At 36.2% G+C, this 13,877-nt stretch overlaps 1 protein-coding gene across 1 annotated transcript in view; it reads left to right on the top strand.

Annotated features, from left to right (window-relative positions):
• LOC136035285 (proteasome assembly chaperone 2-like) overlaps positions 1–11,729 on the top strand; it is a 45,729-nt gene extending 34,000 nt beyond the window's left edge. Inside the window, exons 6-7 of the mRNA XM_065716968.1 lie at positions 4,539–4,653; positions 11,550–11,729. Coding sequence (XP_065573040.1) covers positions 4,539–4,653; positions 11,550–11,627 — 193 coding nt within the window. The 3' untranslated portion in view covers positions 11,628–11,729. The remainder of the gene's footprint in view (positions 1–4,538; positions 4,654–11,549) is intronic.
• The last annotated feature ends 2,148 nt before the right edge of the window (positions 11,730–13,877 follow it).

Here is a 13,877-nt window from a genome sequence, read left to right as displayed (position 1 = left end):
CAGAATTATACTGCTGCGGTTATGGTAGGAAATGAGGTTAGTAGGTGGTTTCGTACTGAATCATGAGTTAAGCAGGGTTGAGTTCTATCCCCATTTCTATGGATCATTTTGATGGACTTTGTCCTAATGAGCAAATACAAAGGCTATGGGAGAGCAAGAAATCAAATGGGGAAGTAAAATTCTCCTAGACTTAGATTATGCTGATGATTTGAGATCCTAGACGATAATGTAAGCAAAATAAATGTATTTTTGGAGGTTTTGCGAGTATATAGTCAAACAAGTCAAACAAGGGATTTCAGAATTAATATTAAGAAAACTTAAGTTGGTAAAACTGGGAATAAATGATGTTGAAGAGGTAATGCTAGGTACCGAGAATATTGATCAAGTGGACTGCTTCACTTACTTAGGTAGTATTGTTAGTAAATACGGTTGGTATAGTAAGATATTAAAAGTAGAGTAGCCAAAGGTCAGGGTGTTTTTTTACAGTAGAAAAAGTTTGGAAGAGTAGGAAGAAAACTCAGTAAACCAAGATTAGAATATTGGAAGCTACAGTAAAGACAATAGGCAAACATGGTTCTGAAGCGTGGGTTCTCCGAAAGACGGAGGAGGATTATATTGGTGTTTTTCAGAGAAATTTTCTACGGATTGTTTTTGGTACCTGCCTCATTGACCTAATTTCAAATAGTAAGCTGTTCGAAAAATATGTTTCAATCCCACCTCATTGGACTATAGCGAGAAGAGGTTGAGACGATTAGGATAAGTTCTGCGGATGAAGTATGATAGATTGTCAAAGATCATACGTGTCGGCCAACCATCAAGGGCCAAGTGAAAAGCAGGCAGTCAGGGAAGGGGTGGGAGGAGGTCGTAAGGAAAGATTCAAGGGAAATTCGAACATCATGGGGTTGCAAAGAGGGAGGCGTTGAATAGACTGGGATGGGGGAGGAGCGTGCGTAGCTGTGTTGGGCTTAGATGGCTTGGTGCTGTATCGGTTGTTAGTAATAGTAGTAGTAGAATCTTGGGATGTTATCGAAATGTCAGTGGCACTCCTATCACATCTGCAAACGGAACAAAAGCGCAAGCCCTAAAAAAAGAAATAAACTGTTTTGTCAGTTCGTTAATGTCGGCTCACTTATGGTGTCCATTTTCAAAGAAAATAAAATATAGATTCTCAAATGAGGAAGACATTTTCTAGTCAGCTTGTGTTCATGAAATGTTGAACAAGCTTGGTTTTGAAATGGGGTAATGTCCCATGTCTTGTGTGCTAAACACATACGATTTCTACCATCCACCAGCAAATTACATTGGATAAACTTAAATGTAAATTAAAAAGATCTAAAACAAAGAGTTCGTCGTAAACAATAAAGAAGAAGAGACTGAATAGAAAGTGGAATTGATTACCTAGTGATATACAATAGTGACAACGAAAACTAGGATTAGGCCTACTTTCTCATGCAATTCCATTTTCATTCATTTTTTGTCGCCTGCTTCTGCAGCTCAATAGAAGTAATGTGCGTCTGAAATGCTTGAACATGGCATGCTGATTCTGAAATGCTAAAAAACTCGTTGTTTTTCCTATAAATTTTGCTTTATATTTGAGAAAAATTCGCTGATGATGAATATATTTGCGATCGGGTAGAAGAGATTGTATTGAGTATAGTGACCTATGAATAACCTAATAAAGGAAAGTAAATGTGATGCCTCCAAAATAATAACTCTAAAGTGTAATAAACCTGACCCACAATAACTGACGTTTTCCAGTGGCGGAAAAGCTCTTCAAAGATTGTAAAGATATAGATGCTCATCAGCAAGACACGTACCTTATTTTGGAACTACTGCACCGGGCCAACGATTATTCTAAAATCTGTTCATAAATGTCGCACTTGCGCGCCCATGGACAGAGCGTGTTCACTTATGAGCTCATAAAAAGTGCAGGTCAAATTGGTATGCAGCCCCTCTCACTGTTCTGATCAATCTTTTGTTTAAGGAAAACCCTTGAAGTGGCTTAAAATTCTACTGAAATAACAGGAATTGCATTTTCAGAAACTAAAGCAAATGAAAAGAAGATTGAAACTGAAAAGTTAAGTAAAACAGTTTTTTTCTGCATTAATACAAGTTCATACCTGTATAGAAAATATGCTTGACTTTCACCCTCTGCAAAAACCTGTGATTTATGCAATCGTCTTAGCCTAAGGAATAAAAAGAAGGTAGACATAATGACTCATAAATAACTTCCCAGGCTTTATTTTTGGCCATGGATTCATTTCTGAAAGTGTCGTTCACCTAACTCAACTGCTTTCCAAGATTGCTATCACAAGCCGATGTGGGCGATTTGCACTTTGGTGTGTAGGCTTAACGTCTTTGCAGGGTTTAATAAATCCTAGAGTAGATGTTGAAAAAGTTTGTTTTTGCCGCGGCTTCTCCATCACCTTACTGCATGCTCACTTTTTGATTTCGAAGAAGATTGGTTGCGCCAAACAGCTTTTGACTTATTTTGTTAAATCCGGATTTCCACTCTCCACGTTTCCAATCGTTAATTTGCCTTTTCCTTGTATCTATTTGCCTTTTTCTTCAATGGTTGTTGGAAATGTTGGAAAGGTGACTGGAGGACAGGGGGAAGCGCTGGAGGAGCGCTACAAATCATGCAAATAGCCCATTCGTCGTTGTTACGCTATAGAGGAAAGGTAGAAATATCGTTTCTTGTTGACAAAAGTTGACTTTGCATGTTTTGAGGGTACAAAGTGGAAGCTTGACTTTTGAAACATTCCTCCTCCTCCCTAGTTTTGCACCCCCTCCCAATTTGAACTTGTCTCTCCACTTTGGTCACAAAGGGATGATTAAAGGGTTTTTGAATAGTTAAATTTATTGATTGAATATCGTTTTTGCAGAATGACTCTCCTAAACAAACACACCAAGTACTGACTCCACAAATGGTGTTTAGACTCACCAGAGTCTAAACGCCAATTCAAATTTCAAACGCAAACGTAGATCTTGATGCCACCTTAATGTGCATAGTCACGCACTACCGTATTAGTCATAAAAATTAAAGTAAAGTAGTAAACTAAAATTAAAGTAAAAATTAAAGTAAAATTTAAAGTTAGTCAGTAAAAGTTAGTCAGCACAGGAAGAGATAACAGAGATTATACCGGCTCAGCAGTTGTATCTTTTGCACTCAAATTATTTAATTGGAAGTTTTTATTTCCTTAGTACTTTTTCTATCACCTTTTCGTAAAAGAGTGCAAAGAAGAGGGATTTTAATTAAAAATTTGCAAAAAAGTGTGATTTCCGTCCGTGGAGGGGAAGAGGGCAATTAGGTAAAAAAAGAGTGTAAAAACTAAGAAAGTGTGGAAGTTGGCAATCCTGATTGACATCAATGTCAGCGATCATTGCTATTACAAGCTCCAGGAGCATTGTTAGAGTAACAAATGAGGAAAGCTTTTAGATTTAAAGCCATGCTATCGTTGTACGAATGAATACGGGATTTACTGGAATGGGAGAATGAAGTGAGAGAATGGAGGGATTGGGCTAACCATTTGATGACTGCCCGTATCTTTTAATAAAAATTTCGCTGGAATCTTAAAAAAATCCACTGATGGTGAATGTACTCGTGGCTGGAAGAACAGATTGTAACGAAGCAGCACCTTCTACCTAATCTTACACAGAGAAGTAAATTTGACGCTTCCAAAATATTCTGCTTCCAATTCTAATAAACATTCCCCACCATATCTGAAGTTTTCCCGTAGCGGAAAAAACAAATGGATTTCAAAGGCATAGGTGCTCATCAGCTAGTCACATAGATTATTTTGGGTCTACCGTACCAGGCTAATGATTAGTTCAAAATGCATTCATTAGTTTCGAACTTGCAAGTCTCTGGATAGGAGGAGCCCACTCAAGGAAAGTTTGAAGGATTGCCTGAGAAGATTTTGCAATCGCTTAATCTTTTAAACGAAGTTTTTGGCAATTTCAGACGGTTTTCTCTCTGTAAAAAAATACCTTGATACTCCTCTGCCCCTGAAATTTTTGTAATTGACACTGGTGTTTCTGATCACAGGTGCTACTAGTTTCAGGAACGTTGTTAGAGTGAGAAACGTAGGAAAGCTTTAGATTTAAAGTCCTATAGTGTTTTGTATGAATGAATTGGGCATTTGATGGAATATTAAAATGGAAGGATTAAATGAGAGGATAAGAAATTGAAAAATGAGCAATTAGACTAACCATGGAATGATTTCCTGTTGAGTGGTTTATTTTAAGTAATTTGTTCTGAGAATGTTTTGTTTCTTCTGATCCGTCTCTTAATCAGTTTTGCTTTCCTTTCTAGTGATTGAATGTTTTTCCTTTGATTCACGGAAAAAAGAAGGAAGAAACTTGTTACAAAAAGAAAATACTCAAAAGTTGTATAAGAATCTAGAAGTTGTACTATTTTTTAAGGCTTCATCACCTTTTTCTTTTAATAGGAAGGTAGACTTTGAACAATTTTTATTTAAATGGATGATTGTTAATTCTAAGAAAACCTGAATTAAATTTGCAATTTTTCTGTTAAGTAATGAAATACGGATGCCAATGAGTGCCATTCTCTCTTTTACATCCGAAGGGAATAATATACCAGACGCTTTGTTGGTCATTGATAAATTTTCGGAAGCACTGCAGATTTCATCGGTAAGTCTTTTTACCTCGTTTTTCAATAAGCTATATATTCTATAAAAAGAGACTTATTCTTAACTATATAAATAAAACAGGAACCAGTGGAGCTCCCTTAATTAGATATAAAAGACGATTGGACTGGGTCTTGTGACTTCTTAGTTGTACTGAGTCTTGTAGCTCTACTTTCTTTTGATATAAATCTAGACAGAAGATGGTTAATTTTGGCTAAATGACGGTGAAATGGTGTAGTAATCGACTGACGTCACTATAGGACTATTCTAGCCTTTCATTCAGGGAATTTTAGTTGCAATGGTAAGTCACGTCATGAAGGACGGCTTTCAGCCCTACTTTCTTTTGACATAAGGCCTGACAAAAGACGGCGAGTTTTGGCAAAGGGATGGTCAAATGGCGAGTGACCCAGTGACGTAAATATAGGGCTGTTACGATATTTCATCCGGAAAATCTCAGTTACCACGGTAAGCTGCTTTATGATATACGTCTTGTAGCTCTACTTTGTTTGACATAAGGCCTGAGAGAAGATAGTGAATTTTGGCAAAGCGAACGCAAAATGGTGAAGGTAACCTAGTGACGCTACTATAAGCAACATGTAGGCTGGAAGGGGGGCTCTACTCCTTCTCTCTCAGTATTGGGAGATCTCTAATGTTACCAGAGTGACCTGGCGGTATCTCAGGGGGTCATGAACCGCCTCGGATCTCTAGGTGTCCCGTTTCTGGCTATTTTCACAACCGTCAGGGTTCTGACAAGTGTATTTCCTCGTGATATTAAAGCTCCAGACTATTTAGCGCCAGGAACTATAAGCATTAAACTGCCAATTCTCTTTCTTTCCCTCGGGGAAAGATCTTTTGCTTAGTCAGAAGTCTCTTCGTATACCAAACTACACTTATCTCAACCTCTCTCTAGGTTTCAGATCCTATCTAGGCTAATTAAAGAGTCAAATGAATAAAATAAAACATATCCTACTATTCACTTTAAATTCATCACAAGAACTGAAACACAAAAACTCTTACAATTAATCGAGACACTTTGAGACGCACCTTCGCGCGTGCCCCTCTGGACCTCTGATTGAATGGCTGAGCCGAAATTGAAATTACCCAGTATTGTTTGGAGATTGATTAAACATTGAAGACAAAATAAGCTAAATTTACAAAGAGAACATTTTTATAGTATAGAGCCAAAGGTTCCAACTCCTCCCTCCTAAGAGAAATGACCGCCACCACGCCATTGGTCAGAGCGTAAAAATACAAAACATATAACACCAACTTCAAAATCACTAAACTTATTTATCTTCTCATCTTCTTTTGTACCTCTCCACTGCAGATACACGTTTGCTTATAAATACATGACTATACCATCCCCTTGGCTTAGTTCCATTGCCATTCGTTATATCTTTCAAACCAGTCAAAGCTATTGTTTGTAAAACTCGCTTCATAGTTTGGGATTTCTGAGAAGTGAGAATCCACGAGATTTGTGGAACTTAATCGTGCTGAGCACGATTAAATTTAAAGAAAATTGGTCATTCTTGCCAAATTTACATTTAGGAGAAGTGTAAAATCAGGTCCGGGCACTTTTGGTGATGCCAGTCATCAAGAAAAATTAGCTCAACCAGCCTCCTCATCTCCATCGGTGGAAACAACACCACATCTCAATTAAAACTTGAATTGCCCATTGGCATAACTTGAAATCATGTATGGTCGAAAATACAAAGGCCAGTCAAAACGATAGGGGTTCACGATGAAGTACAAATCTGAGCAAACCATGAATCACTTTTTTCTGGGTCCCATCCCCTAAGACAGTTGTATGAAGAACAAACGGCGATATCAACTGAAGACTAGAAAGGCAAGGCCTCAATAAAGGAATCACAACTTGCCCACCAGTTGTGCGTTGAGGAAAATGGCAGTCTTTTACGGCTTCCCGCAGGGGATCTTCTCCAAGGGATTCCTCTCCCTCATAAAACATCAAAACTTCTAGTTGATCAGACTAGTCTCAGATTTCTTTTCAAATTTCTTCAATCCAACCCCAAAATTCAGTACCTCCCAATCTTTCTTTGACCCGTTCTAGTCCTTTCAATTTTATTTTATGATTATTTGTAGTTTTTTTTATATGTCATGGGCCTTCTCCTCCCTCCTAAGCTTTTTCGTCTTACTGTAGTTTTGTAATTTTTCCTCTGTGTCTGTTACCACTTTCCCCCATCCCCCTGAGCTCTTTATCTTTTAGTAATTTTGTAATTCTCCTATTTTTTGTTTTCCGCCCTTGCAGACTAAATTCGTAAATTTAGTCTGTTTTCTCATTTCTTTTTTACTTTTCTCAACTTTGTCGATCGTGCAAAATTAATCATCATCAAATCTGAATTGAACTCGAATTTCCATCATCTTTGACTGCATTTCTTTATTGCAGTTCCGTTTGTTATTTCTTTTCTCCTTTTTATCTTTCTTTTCTTTTGTCGTAATAGGAATCAACTCGTCGCTAAACGAACATTGTATTCTTAAAGTGTAGTTTCGCTTTGCGTCTTTTTCCTCTCTTTTAGTTTAATTTTACTTTTACCGCAAAAACAATAGTTCGTAATCAAATTGGAATTGAATTCTGTCATTTGGTTTTTCATACTATACTGAAATTCTCTAACTTTAAAAGGAAAAGCATGTACGATCAATTTATTCTCATTTTTTTGGGTACAATTGGTGCTTCATTGTGGTATGTACTTGTCGTTAGTTTAAAGTTTGTTAGTTCAAAAAAGTTTGTTAATTAACAAACTTTAAAGTTTGTAAATTTCTAAACATTCTTCCGAAAAATCACTTTACATGTCCTTATTTTCAACATTACATGACCTCTTCACTTTCGCATCCCATTTTTACGGATTACCAGCATTTCGAACCGGAGTATCAAGCGTTTCGTTTTTTAGACAAGGTGGCTTAGCCTCCCATTTTGTTTTATGGGTTCGTCCACCTCTTTGTGCCCCAGTGGGCTTTAATTATACCTATCGTGGTTCATCTAAATTCTTGGCGATCTCTCTCTTAATTTGCCTCTCTAGCTATTCTTTCAGCCTTCTCCTTACGTTCCCTGGGTATTCTTTCAGCATCCTCTTTCTGCTCTCTAGTCTCTTCTTTTTGCATTAAGAAATTCAGCATTTGCGTAAGATGTACTTTATTGCTTTTTTTGTGACCCCTTGCTAGACATTGAGCCCACACTACTCCTGCTACTCAGTTTATTTTGATTCTCTCTGTTGTCATATACTCTGAATTCATTTTCTGTGTCCATCCGTTCCATATTTCTTCGTTCCTTATGTGTACTATTTCTGATCGGCAACTCTCCTTCATTTTGCATGGCATCTGAAAGGTAAACTTGTCTTGTTTTTTTCATGTATTATAGCTTCCTTGCCTACTTCATACCCTCTCATTTTCAAGGGTTTACTCCTTCCCAATTTTATTATCTCTTAATTAATTGGTCAAACGTGGTAAGCCCGACACGCAAAAATTATGACACGCAGTTACAGTTGTGAATTATTAGTGCCGCGTAATGATATTCAACAATTCCTCAAACAGCCGGAATATCTAGACTTAATTAGAGAATAACAGCTGAATTCACAGCAAACAAATTTTACACCAGGGAAATATGTCTCCAAAAAGTGAAATAACAGGGATTGGACGGGAAAAGTAAAGTGAACAAATGCGCCAATATTCTACTAATGGATTAGCTGGACTAAAACTCAAATAGGGAAAACTATCCTGCAAAACAGACAACGTATCCAACTTTCATACTGGTACTCCAAATGTTATCTCCACTCAGGCCGACTATCAAATAGGACAGGTGCCTCTCACCTTCCTTATCAAATGTGCGCACAGAACTGACAAATTTTCCGAAGTTTTCGTGTTCAATGATCTTATATAAATATAAGACTCTATATTCTTAATCTTATATAAATGTTAATTTATAAATATAGACATACATTTTTGACCTGCTGAATAATCAATCTTATAATTTGCTGAAGTTATCTCTTTTGTTATCTCTAAATCTGCTAATTCACTCAAATAATACTCCAGCTTTCACTTTGTCTTGTCCGTTCTTACAACCTATAATACTTTTAAATACGGAGAGACTCCCCCAGTATAAACTCAAAACTCAATTAATTCCACGTTATTTCTTTTTATCCTCAAAATTTTACAATTGACTATTGTAATTTGTCTAGGAAAAACGGCCGATTTTTGTAATTTTCTCTAATTTTTATATTTAATTAGGCTTGGCCTAAACCCCCTTTGTCGCCAGAGTAACCTGGCGATACACCTCTAGGGTCACCACGCGCCACGGATTTCCCCGCGTCCCGTCTTTGGCGTTTTCTACAACCGTCAGGGTTCTGACAAGTGTACTTCGCCAGTGGTATAAAAGTGCCAAACTATTTGGCTCCAGGCGCCATAAGCCAATTTTCTTCTTTTCCCTCGGGGAAAGATCTCTTGCCTAGTATAGGATTCTCTTCCTATACCAAGCTAATCTTATTTCAGCCTCGCTCTAGGCTTCCGACTCTACCTAGGTTAATTAAAGAGTCAAAGATATAAAATAAAACATATCTTGCTGTTCACTTCAAACTCATCACAAGAGCTGAACCAGAAACAATTACCCAGCATCCTTTGCAGATGTAAAAATGAATTGAATTAATTAGCGCTTGATTAATTAGGCTTGAATTGATTAGTGAATTTTTCAAGACGTTTTGTGATAATAAACTGCTCCAGAGTTTAGACATTGAAGATAAAATAAGTTAAATTTACAAAAAGTGCATTTTTATGATAAAACTTTACGAAAATTTCTTTTGATACGTATCTAAAGGAAGATCAGACTTAGAGTACCTATCTAAAAAAGGTAAATAAACGTTTTTTCATTTCATTTTATTTTGTTTTACGTGTAGTTCTGGCACTATTTGCTTGTGGAAGCCATTTTGATAACAAAACTTTTTATTTTATCCAAGCTTTAACTCATTTTGAATGCAATGTATTCGACCGAAGAAAGGAATTTTTCACTTTGATCCAAAGAGAAGGGAGCTAAATACTATTTGAGATGAAGAAAACTAGAAAACAATTTGTTGTGAAAGCTAGCTACTGAATTTAATTTTGACTCCTGTTAGAATCCGGCTGGATTTTCAACCGACTGAGGTCGTCCCGCCGTAGAAAACTATGAGTTAACCTTAAGTGTACATTGCCTAACAGCAGTATTTTGAAATTTCTCATATGATTAAGTACGGAGATTTTTATTTTTTACCGGCGATAAAAGTCATAATTAATGTTTTTATAACCGAGGTCTATAATGCGCTATCTATTCAGTATATTGTTGACGTATCCTTAGGTCTTAGGGATATTGTAAGCAAAACCTCATAGTTTCTCTGTTTTTGGAGGTCTTGTAATTTCTCTATTTTTGGAGGTTGGGGTTATAACTAAGAGGATAGGTTATAATTAAGCATTTCTAGTCTATGCACTAAGTAATAAAGCTTAGTAAAAATAGATGAGCTCAGTTTCAAAGCTACATCTACATTTTTCTTAATTGGAGCCAGACCATACAATTTAGTAGTCACTTGTGGGCCTTCACTTGGTAACACAGAGTGAAAGGTCCTTCAGATGTAATTCATAGAAAATAATGAATATTTTCCAGAATTTTATATCAAGTGATCTTATAGATGGCTCTCCCCTCGACTTCTTACTGCTGAGCGAAGGTGCTTCCAAAGACAAAATCTGTAAATGTGTTTTTGAAAAAACAAAAGACAAACCAATAGTAGTAAAGAGGGCCAATAAAAATTAGAAAATGTAGAAATTACTCTAAGGAAGAAAGAGGATGCCACCACGTTTTTAAAACCTATATGTTGGATTTTAACCTTGCAAGCCCTTGAATTTCTAAAAGCTCTTTAAGTAGGAACTAGTTGAAACGCTTCGGCTATTCCTACGATCAAGGCCGTAGGTTAGTTAGTCTAAGGCCATAGGTAAGCTAGTCTAGTTTCAAACAGACCATGTTGTGTTTTTAGATTTACTCGGTTGAATTTTGTATCAGTTGAGCTCTACCGCGTTGGATTTAATAGAACTCGAGTTTTTCTTTGTCAAATTTTGTCATTTGATCGTGAATGGGCTAAGATCGTGTAATGGCTGATTTTCGCTTGGTTTTATGTTGCACTGATTGCTCATTGTTTGCAAATTATTGAATCCGTTAAATTTTGCAGGTAAAATTTCAAATCCATTTTGAAAAAAAAGACAAAAATTCAGTATTGTCAAAAGTAGAAAGTGCGGTAGAAAGGAAAGTTAGGAAACTTGAGACTCAGAAGTTGCGTTCCCCGTATCTTCTAAACATATTGATCCGACTCTATCCTTGCAAAGTCGTGAAATTTACGCATGCTCTTGAAGCCAGAACTGGCTTCAGTGTCCCTACTGTTCCTACGAATGAGGATTCCTTCTGAGTAAGGTCGCCACTTGTCTAAAAAAATCTTATAAAGTCAAGTTCAAATCATTTAGTTTTCACCTAAATCAAAGGAATTAGGTTTAACTTAGAAGCAAATCATTTTGTGTTTTTAGCGTTATTCGGTTGAAGTTCATGTCCGTTGAGTTTTACCGCGTTAGATCTGGCACGACTTGAGTTTTTTTTTTTTTAGCGAATTTCGTCATTTTGTTCCTCTATGGGTGGAGGTTTTGCAGCAGCAGAATTTTGCTAGGCTTTATTGTGCTGAGTTTGTTGGTTTATAATTACATCGGTTGAATTTCTCTGGCAAAATTGTAAATCAATCATGAAAAAAAACATTTTTTTTTTTTTAATCTGTTGAAATATTTTGTGGCCTGTATAGCTTACCTACTTCATCTCTTATCTAGTCTTTTATTTATGTACTGCATATATAATTATTGATTTCACTGAAAATAATTTTGTTCTTTTAGAAGAAAAGTGAATGGGTCTTTCCTCCCTCATGGATTCATCTTTACGGTCGTCCAGCCCCAAAATCTTTGTTTGGGTAAAATTAGAGGAAATTGTGAGCAGTCCATATGCATCTTATTTTATACAATAGCATCTTTCTTATATGGCTTCATTATAACGTTAAATAAATACTGCTTTTTATATTTATAACAGTTACTAGCCTGTTAATAATATTGTGTTTATTTGCCTGTTAATAGCTATGGCACTGTCATGCACGAGATTAGGCGTACACAGATATTACCTTCAAAATTAAAGACGCTATTTATGATATGACACACTCATTGCTAGGTCTTGCTACTGTCACAGCTAGGATCCGTTTTAATTGTGTAATAAGAGTAGTAAGGAATTTACTCTTAAGAAGCTTATGCGCAAAGCATGGTAGGAGATCCTGATTTGCCTTAATTCATACGTAAGATGGTTAGAAAAGGCCACTCCTTTCTTTCTTTTGTCAATATCCTTTTTAGTAGGCATAAGAAGAATAGAAGACGCCACTCCCTATTTCCATTTAGAACCAAGAGTGTTTCTAAACCTGTAACAGGGTATATCTGCCAGTCTAAGAAGAAGAGCAATAGGACGGTGTCCTATTTTAGCGTTATTAGTGTTGTTAACCCTGTTTGGGTTATTGCTCCAAAGTAAAGGATCCATAATATCCGTCAATCACCAATGAAGATAAGCCACTGTTCAAACTAAAACGGAGCCTTAGACCAAGGCTGTATCTGAGTGAGAGGGGCTAACAGGTTTGAATCTTCTCCTCCTCCCCAATATTTATCTGACTCACAAAAGAGTAACAAAGATGGAAATAAACAATTTTTTGATGGGTTTTTCAATTTTTTGTAGCTCCCCTCCCCACAAAAATACCCCCTATTCCACGAAAATCCTGGGCATTTCCTTGCCTCTATGACATTGCCAGGATTGAAAAGTAGAGACTGAACATGATATTGTGAATACCATAGTGGCATATGTGTAGTTTAACGAGTCTTGTCTCTTTAAAATAATGGTAGTGTAGTTCATGCTAATTAAGAAGCTTTGAATACAAAAAGAAAGCGTAAAAAAAAAGAAAATTAATCATCTTGCTCCAATAATTTGAAAGTCGTTTTTTCACATATAGTAATGATTACTGGAGAGAAAAAAACCACCCTCCGGACTTTCGACGGTTATCAGCACCTGACGTTTACATAAAGCAAGTTTTTTCAAGCCTCAAAAGTAAGATGAAAATTTTGCTGGCAAATCTTCTTTCTAACTTTTTCTACGAGTGACGAAAGATATGTTTCGAAAAAGATTCTCAAATTTTCAGAACAAAATACTGGAAAACTCATAGAACCAATAGATGAAGCGTGTTTAGTTTATATGATGCTATGGATTTCAGTTTGCAAGAGTGTCACATAAAGCTCTTTGAATAACGACATGCGCATTACCCGTCCAATAAAGCAATACGATAATGCTGCTAATTCTCCTGTTAATATTGGCTCGAAATACGACAACCTTTTTAATATTGTGGAAAAGGAACTTAGTGAAAGTTTTCATCTAGATTTTCGCAGAATGTATAAAGTTTGCCTTAGAATGTTTAGCTTCTTTGCTGAAACTAAAAATCGATGATTTTGATTACGTGACTTGCAACCGAATTATGTGTAAGCGAATTCTTTCATGTTCAAAATGCTTGTGGAAAGACGGAGATAGAGGTGAAGCATTATTAACTTTAATTGCAATAATAATGATAATCTATTTCAACCTTCTTCGCAAGATGGAATTTAAGAAAAAGAACAAAGCAGAGAAAATAAAGGGAATAGTTAGACTCCATCTGTAAGAATTCTCACAAATAAACACACAGCACATTTAAGGGGAAATTTCAAAGTGTTTTACAGCGCCTTTGAAATTTATATATAAGAAAAGTACGCACCTTCTATCTTGTCTTCATTTAATGAGTGTTATATTCCGTCAACAAAAGATGCTTCGAAAGAATTCAACAGTTCAAACTAAGGCTTGAGGAATATACAGATAATATTAAGTAACAAAGATCAGATTAGCTCTCTCGGAGCGTGTAAAAAAATTCCACTGAGGAGATACCCTCTTTTTCTCATTAATATGTTAAGAACCGTTGGCGAAGTTGGAACCCAGTTCTTTTGGAACTTTAAGAAGCTGTACTCACACTGCCATTTTCAAGGAATGGAATACAGCTTCTTAAAATAGTTTTGTAAAATATACGATTTTAATCGACGTTTTGGCATATGGAAACAACCTAGTTTTTCCATAAAGAGGTCTCTTTTACAGGCTTTTTCGATTTTTTTGTGTTT

Source organism: Artemia franciscana, chromosome 14 (genome assembly GCF_032884065.1).
Source record: "Artemia franciscana chromosome 14, ASM3288406v1, whole genome shotgun sequence".
Classification (NCBI taxonomy): Eukaryota; Metazoa; Arthropoda; class Branchiopoda; order Anostraca; family Artemiidae; genus Artemia; species Artemia franciscana.
The sequence above is the reverse complement of the archived record's forward strand: the minus strand, read 5'-3'. Positions and strand labels throughout refer to the sequence as shown.